The sequence below is a fragment of the Tribolium castaneum genome, chromosome 4 (genome assembly GCF_031307605.1).
Source record: "Tribolium castaneum strain GA2 chromosome 4, icTriCast1.1, whole genome shotgun sequence".
NCBI classification, from domain to species: Eukaryota; Metazoa; Arthropoda; class Insecta; order Coleoptera; family Tenebrionidae; genus Tribolium; species Tribolium castaneum.
In genome coordinates this window covers 21,548,502-21,557,284 of record NC_087397.1, presented here as the reverse complement: position 1 = coordinate 21,557,284, position 8,783 = coordinate 21,548,502, and the positions used below count along the sequence as shown (strand labels likewise).

Genomic DNA, 8,783 nt, shown 5'->3' with positions numbered 1-8,783 from the left:
GAAACTACGACCTGCCACCGCGTCTTAGACCTTGTTAAAGTTGGGGAAGAGCGTCCCCGGGGACTACGACTCTTCCCATGAAGATGGCCAACTCACGAGCCTGTAATTTCTGATCTGGACGCAAAAGAGAAACACTCTTTTGCTTTATCGCCTAACGCGTTGCGGAAGAGAAATCGTTCTACTCTAAACCTATCCTTAACTAGCAACAAATCCTTCTATTTCGTAATATTTTGGTGTATGCAACCTTAAATTATCTGTGTACAACAGTTTGAATAGCACCGTGGGTTTTGGATTTAGACTTTTGTTGTAGTTGAATATTTGTTTGATGCCGTTTCACTCAAATTTGTCGTAACAGATTTAGAAGTTAGAAGCAAAGAATATAAAGAACTTTTAATATTGTAATTTAAAGGTGGGATGGTTGAATTGAAAAATATGAAATTGTTTGTTGCGAGTTATTTTAAGTTGAAAATGATTTATTTAAAATTTATATAGCTGACGTAAGACGAAGCACAAGAATTTAAATAATTACTGGTCTTTTCGGCATTTCCGATGCTTAATAACTTGGTGGTTACGAGAGAATTTATGAAATGAATGATAATGATCACTATTTCGAAATGACTTAAATGATTTAATATTATAATATTAAATGAATAAAAAATTAATTAATCCTTTTGAGGGCCTACCTAGAAATTTTAATCCTCCTAACGCAGGGGGTTAGCTGCTTCCCAGGTGTTGTAGTTCGCAGCACTACCTAATCGAACGAACACTAAACTTGTCTCGTTTTTAACTTACTCACTAATCACTAACGCTATCACTTAATTCAAGAATTTAAATTAATTTAATTTAAAATTACGCTTAAATGCACTTAGTACAATTTAGACGCACTAAAAGGTAAACGAAGATGTTTTTTAAATTTATAAAAATTTAAAAGGGCAACACGACAATCGACTACCTCGAAAGACCGTCAAAAATCGAATCCCTCCTAAAGTCAAGGGCTCATCTTGCGTAAGCTACACTAACTCGCTTACCCCACTACCCTTGTTAAGTAGTTTCCACATATGCGAAATTTTGCAAATTTGACTCTTATGATGTCTTGGCATTTGATCAAACCTTGTTTAACTTTCTAAATATTATTATTAATTAACAGCTGGGGTGTTTTCCGATTAACAATTTCATTATAATTAAACATTAAATTTGGTAATCGTCGATCTGAACTGAATACAATACAAGAACGCTATGGAATTTCCCCAAATATCCTGAAAGAGAAATTAAACTCCAAAATTGGTTGTTGTCAGGTCTGAAGTTGTTTTTGGGAACACAATGAAATGAATTTTGTGTAACAACAAATTTTGTTTGTTTAAATAACACAGAAAATATAAGGAAGAACCCCGTGAGGAAACTGTAATTTTGGTCGTACTACCCCTTGTTAGATGTCGCCCCCAGTACTACACCGGTACTATTTTAACATTTCCGCGTTTTTCTCCAATTTCCTTAGGGATTTTCCTGTCTACTTTCCTCTTAGGATTATGTTAGTAACGGGCAGCAATCGTGTCATGCAATTTTTTTGCTTACAATAATTTAATTAAATAGAATGATTTATACATCCGAATTTCGACGGCTGCGCCTTAAATATTAGGGTTAAATTTTACATCAAAATGTTCAGAAAAATTTCGCGTGTTTTTCTAAACTACTGGTTTCGTGATCTGATGTTGATTTAACAAAGAAAACGTTAATTTCGCTGCAATTTCTTATAAGGAATGCACATGTGTGCTTGTAATTTGATATTCTTTTAAAAAGCTCTGTTCTGTAACGAATTTGTCAACACCCCCTATTCAAGCGGCACTTGACCAACGTCGTTTTGGCTATACTAATCTAGTTAACAGACATGAATTTCAATCGACCAATTCGTTCTTGAAGTTTTGCAACAATTTGTTAACAATTACGCCGAATAAAATAAATTATTCAATTTTATTTGATGACTGGAGTACACTGCATAAAGACTCAACTTTTTGGTACGAAACGTTACGGGAATTTTTGAATAAGATGAAATTTTGATTCTTTCTCGAGTTGTTTACTGATCATCAACGTGCCTTAAATTGGCTCATAAATTCCTTTCTTTTTGAAACGTGACTAGTTAATTTCTAAACAAAATTTTGGATTTAATTTTAGGTTTATCAATAAATTTTGGCTATTTTAAACGAAAGTAAATTAATTATGCTTTTGTGAGAAAATCATTGGATTAGCTGGGCGACTGTGGTGCAGAGCCAGGCCGTCGCCAACCCCCATATCTTTGCATATCCACTTGTTAAAACACATGGCCTTTCGACCACCCAATTTGGCGATTTATAACGTTTTTAACAGTTCTTGGAAAGTTTCGTGGGAACGATAATTTTCTAAACATTTTAATGCTAACAAAGGAATAAATAAGTTAAATTAAAATTTGTTGCAACTTTTGAATTGAAGTTGAATTAATATTGTCAAAGAACTAAACGTTTAAACTGACTCCGAATATTTTGCGCTGGTTAATAAAATAAAATTTTAAATACCGCGATCATCACATTCGCCCCCTGTCTTGCGTTGCTTCGTAGATGCAGCGTAAGACACCGCGTGTAGGTTTGCTGTCCTCTGGTTGGTGGTCGGAATGGTGGAATCACCAGATGGTGGATGCGCCCATAATGTCAGAAACGCTCGAATTGGTAGATACGCCTCGAGATTGGCCCTCATGAACTTCTTGCGGTTTTATTTTAGTCGTCTCGTCGGTGGTAGAATTTCAAATTTGTCATGTTGTATACACCTTTAATTTCGTTCGTCACTGGGTCGGCGATTTGGTATGTGTTTGGATGAGGCTTGGCGATTATTTTGTACGGACCACTGTACAAAGGCATGAACTTGGCGAATTGGTGGGTTCTGGTATCGGAAGTCACTTTGTTCTTCAGTAGGACCCAATCTTCAATTTCCAGTACGGTAACTTCACCCTTTTGGTTTTTCTGCCGTAAGTTCGCGTGATGTCTCAAGTATTCGCGAGCCTTTTCATGAATTTCTTCTCTCGTGAGTGGCGGACGTACAGGCAGTAAACCCGATGTGACTGCATCTAGTGGGTTTGGTGGTGTTCTGCCGTACAGGATTTCATATGGAGAAAATCCGGTACTGATGTGTGGCACGTAGTTCAAACAATCTTCGATGTTGCTCAAATGGTTGACCCAACTGGTGTGGTTTTCTCTACAATACGCTCGGAAAATTCTCCCCAGCTCCCGCATTACGCGCTCGCTAGGGTTCGATTCTGGGTGACGAATCGACGAGAGCGTTGGTTGAATGTCGGCAGCTCTCAAACTATTCTGCCAAGTGTTCGAAATAAATTGTGTCCCGTGGTCGCTTAACACACATTTGGGTTTGATGTACCCAGAGAAATCCTCTATGAGACGTTTGGCAGCGATTTTGGCGGTGGCTTTTCTCAGTGGGTAAAGTTTGAGAAACTTGCTGAAGACGTCAATGACCACAAATACATAGGACGCCCCCAATCGACCTGTTGGTAAAGGCCCATAGAAATCGACGCAAACTAGGTCTCCAATGTGGTCGTAAAGGATTGGCGTTAATGGACCCTGATGTGGACGGTTGGAACTTTTTGTCTTCTGACAAAGGTCACAACTTCGTAGACGTTTCTTAATTGTACGATACATGTTCGGCCAGTAGTACTCGCGCTTCATGGAATTGTACACTTTGGTTGCCCCGAAATGGCCCAGGAGTTGGTGATGGTAATCCACGAGCTTAATTACCAAACTCTCAGGTATGGCCAGGCAAACGTCGTTTGAATTTTGAGATCTGTGAACTAACACATTATTTGTGAAATTATATTGGGACCAAACCCGTTGAGTTCTCGCATCTGGAGCAGCTGCACCGGATTGTTTGTTGGCAATTATTTGACTCAAAACAGGATCATCTGATTGGTGTTGTTTGAGATCGGACATCAGTTGGAGAATTTCAGGTGTGTTGTTGACTTCAAACATTGCAACTATTGGTTGTTCACGTGGATATTCATAACTGGCTTCACCGTCGGACGGGTATCGTGACAGGATGTCGGCAACTACATTATCCTTTCCTTTTACCAACTCGATTTCGTAGTCGTACTGTCCTAGTATCAAAGTCCATCGAGTTAGGCGTTCACTGAGCAAACGACAACGGCTCAGAAATTTCAAAGCTTGGTGGTCGGTTCGGATGATGATTTTTGTGACTTGGATGTAGATTCGAAATTTGTGTAAGGCAAAAATGACGCCGAGTAATTCCTTTTCTGTAGTCGTGTAGTTGAGTTCGGGTCCTTTCAAAGAGCGACTTGCAAAAGCGATCACACCTCGCGAACCGTCTTCCTGAATTTGATACAATTCCGCCCCCAATCCGTAACCAGAACTGTCAGTTTGGACGTAGAATATTTTATTCAGGTCGGGGTAACGTAACAACACAGCTTCGAGGAACAGCTCTTTCACACGATCGAAAGCTTCTTGTTCATTTCGTCCCCATCTCCATTTTTCACCCTTTCGAAGTAGTTTGTTTAAGTCTTGTGTGGCTGCACTGTATCGAGCACAAAATTTTCGATAAAAATTACAAAGTCCCAGGAAGGCTCGAACGTGTTTAGTTTTCTGGGGAACCGGAAAATTTCGGATGGCGCTGATTTTTTCCGGGTCGGCTTTGATACCGTTGATTGTGAGAATGTGCCCCAGAAATTTCACTTCCTTTTGTATGAAATTGGATTTTTCGAGATTTATCGTCATTCTAGCTTGCTTCAATTTTTCGAAAACTTGTCGGAGATGTTCCAAATGTTCGTTTAGCGTTTCGGAAGCCACTAACAAATCGTCGATATAATTCACGACGAATTCGCGAACTTCTGTTCCTAACACTACGTCCATTGCACGACTGAATGAACCCACAGCAGTTTTTAACCCGAAAGGTAGGACTTGGTATGTGTAACTGCGACCGTTGTACAGAAAGGCGGTGTACTGTCTGCTTTCTGGCGAAAGTGGGATTTGCCAGTACGACGATCTCAAATCAATGGTGGACATGTAGCGAATTTCGTGAAATCGACGTAATAATTCGTCAGCAGCGGGTGGTGACTCACAATCGGCGATCATTTTGGAATTGATCATTCGGGCGTCGAGGCAAATTCTCACCGTTCCATCTTTCTTTTTCACTACCGTCATGGGACTTGCGTAAGGTGACGCCTCACGTTTTATCACCCCCAAGTCTAACATTTCCTGAATTGTGGCGTCGACGGCAGGACGTAGAGCAAAAGGTACTGGGTACGGTCGTTTCAAGAAGGGAGTCTTGTCGTGTAGTTTTATTTCGTGAGTGTATTTGTGTGTTAGCCCTGGACGCAAACTAAAGATACATCTGTACTCTTGCAGCAGGTGTATTAATTTCCGTTTCTCGGCCTCAGGAATTTTTAATGGGTCCACCTTGGCTTGTAGGGCACTGGGTGACTCTAAGTGTTGCTTTTTGTTACAAGTCGTGATCGGCGCCGAATGATTGACTTCGATGTGACCAACAAGATCTTCCACATAATCCTCCGGTTCCGGTGGTATCTCCGTGGTTTTTCTAAACGGAAAACTGTGGTGCTTCTCCCCGTTTCTCAAAAGGATTTCGTTGTTATCGAAATCGATGACCGCGCGTTGTTCATTTAGCCAGTCTGCTCCCAAAATGGTTGGCTTGATTAAATTTTTAACGACAAGCGCCACGACGGGGTAGAGATGTTCGTCGATTTTGATTTCCAGGTAACACTGAATAACAACCTGGCAACTTCGCTGGCCGATGGCTCCACGAAGATGGATTGAGGTAACCGGTAATGTGGGCGGTTTGTTTCCGGTCTCGATCAACTTGGACCAAACTTCTTCGGAAATACAGCTGACTTCACTTCCGGTGTCTAAAAGCGCGGTGACTGATTGTTGTTGAGAGATTTGGATCTTAATCTCCGGCACGACCCTTTGTATGTTGTTGTTACCTGCGGCAGCGGATTTAATTATAGAAAAAACATTTAACTTAACCTGGGATGCTCGCGGTCGAGCATCGTTTTCCCCTTCTGTTGACTGTGACGAAGTTGAACGTTTACGTTTCTCTCCCGTCCTCAATTGTTGGTTCCTGCTGTCGCTTTGTGGGCCGTGCTGCTGGCCGGAGTACTTTAGGCCCCGTCCTGTACTCCGCCCCCGTTTCCCGAATTCTTGGAGTTTCGTGATGTTTCACCCTGCGCTCTCGAACTTGTGTTGTTGCGGTTGTCGTTGGGGTTGTTTTTGCGCCAGTGATTGTTGCTGTTGTTTCCGTTGTTATTGTGCCAACGGTTGTTGCTGGTGCTGGGTTGGTTGTTGCGCCATTGTTGTTCGTCACTTGAGCGTTTTGGGAAACCATTTCCACGATTTGCAGGAGCCGCAGGACGAGTTACTTCGTGGTGGTCAATGTTTGGCCGCGGGCGCTTTGGCTCGTTACGCCGCTGGTGGTCTGTTGCGCGGGGTCGTTCCCTGGGAGCGATGTTGGTTTTCTCTCCCGGATTTTGTCCCGGAATTTCTTGAGCTGCCAGGAATTCGGCGGCATCCGTGGTGGTACAGATTTTCTCTAATACCCACCACGACTGTATTCTTTCGGGGAAGTGACGCAGTAATTCATCCAGCAACACTTCCTCCGATAAAGGTGTTGTTAACATGTTCGCCATGTCGACGTAATAAGCAAAATGCGACAGCATCGTGCCCCTGGTTTCGTCATAGCGGCCTGTAGCGATTTGAAATCTGATGTCCCGTTGACGCTTGGCCGACCAGTAGGTCCGGAGAAAGTCCCGTCGAAAGTCCTCGTAACCACGCCACTTCTTCTGGAATATTCCCGTCCAATGTTTGGCATTGCCTTTCAAGCAATCCATGGCGACTCCCAAAAGACGCTGCGAGTCGAGCCCGAAAAAACGTCCATATTCTTCAATGGCTCGTAAGAATTTCACCGGATTTTGCCTTTTCAGGCCTTCGAAAGATGGTCGTTCAGGAGCTGGAAGTGGGCGATCCAGCAAGCTCCGGAGTACTCCGGAAATTGCGGCCACATTGTCTGTTGTGATTGGCATAGGTGGTGAGGCCATCACTGCTCCCGAAGTCGCTGATGTGGTCGAACTTCCCGGCTCTTGCACAAGAGGGCTCGCAAGAGGGGCTGGTTCCGGAGCTACCGGAATTTCCGGGTCGGGTTCTGGCGAAGTCGTCCCGTCGCTAGGTAGTGGAGTGACTTGCCAACCATCGACATCAGCGGCGGCGCTGGTACTTGGACGTACCTGAAGGATGGCTTGCGGTCTTTGAACCGCTGTCGACGTCGATGGCGCCGCGAAGTTTGGCACATTCCTTGGTTGTTGGGAGTTTAACCAACGAACGAACCACGTCGGCATTTCTTGCGGTGGGGCTCCGGCGTTTCCGGTGTTCCTGTTGTTTTCCATGTCGACAACCTTCAATCTCGGGTATCGAACGATCAAATAAATTGGAGTCCTAGAAATTTTAATAACACAGCAGTATCTTATTTACGGCAATTTTCCCCTCGGAAATGACACTTTATGACTTTGAATCCTGGTCACGGCACCAATAAAAATGTAGTGTAGTGAGACTGTGATTGATGATGGTTGATCGATGTTTAAATGATTTACAACTTATTTTAATTGATTTATTTAATTAATCTTGAATTTTACTTTTGTTTTCTTTTTTTGAAATGGTTTGGCTCGTCTAGTTAATCGATACGCTACATGATCATTTCACTTACCTACGTTGTGTTGTTTTGATGTACGAAGTCACTCTTATAATGATATCGTAATTTGATCTTAATTCTTATCAGAAAGGGTTCCGGATTTATCCGTAACGCAAGTCCGGATTCAAAGTAGTGTCAAAACGCATGGGAGAAGAAATTTAAACCACAAGTTTCCTCCAAAGTTATTTATTACAAGAATAATGAATATTCCGTTGGATGGATTACAATAATCAATGGTTATGAAAGTTTGATCAAATTTGGCCAATTGTTATTTGTTTTTGTATAGTAATGTCGTCAAAACATATCTCAGAGTCGTAACCACAATTCGTTTGAAATTCCAAGTAAATAGTTTCGAAGTTGCTGAGTGATACGAAAAAGTTTTATTGATATGATATGACGTTAATATTTAACATGAATTAATTTAATTCGATAATGTCCAAATAAATTAACCTACGTTTCAGATGATATTGCTCGAACTCATAGGATCCAGGCAATTGACAACGCGTTTCTAAATTACTTGTACCAAAGGCGGATTATAACATGCTCGCGGAATCTTTGATACGTGCATCGCATTGAATTTTGCGCCCTAGTGCCGAAATTCCGTCTCCGGTAAAAGTCAGGTGATCAACACCTAGAATGAATTACGAATAAAACCCGGACATACAAGCTTTTACAAATCAATCTGAATAAATGTAGAAGTAATTTCTCTCTAAAGTTTTCCGTCCACGAGCTTTGACAAAGACTTGTGCAGAACTTTGCCATGTCGCGATATCAGTTTATTACAGATAATCACGGATGATTATGTCTGCTCGATCGTCCGTAGTAGCCTGCAAGTACGTGGAAGTACTTGCCGTTGGGACGGGAATTACAACGTCCATTCTAAGTACAACGGGCGGAAACTACGACCTGCCACCGCGTCTTAGACCTTGTTAAAGTTGGGGAAGAGCGTCCCCGGGGACTACGACTCTTCCCATGAAGATGGCCAACTCACGAGCCTGTAATTTCTGATCTGGACGCAAAAGAGAAACACTCTTTTGCTT

At 42.1% G+C, this 8,783-nt stretch overlaps 1 protein-coding gene across 1 annotated transcript; it reads right to left on the bottom strand.

Moving 5' to 3' along the window:
- Positions 1-6,163: 6,163 nt before the first annotated feature.
- Positions 6,164-7,441, bottom strand: LOC135265897 (uncharacterized). The gene has a single exon (XM_064356248.1). The coding sequence runs from the start codon at positions 7,439-7,441 to the stop codon at positions 6,164-6,166; it is 1,278 nt and encodes a 425-aa protein (XP_064212318.1).
- Between the last annotated feature and the right edge of the window lie 1,342 nt (positions 7,442-8,783).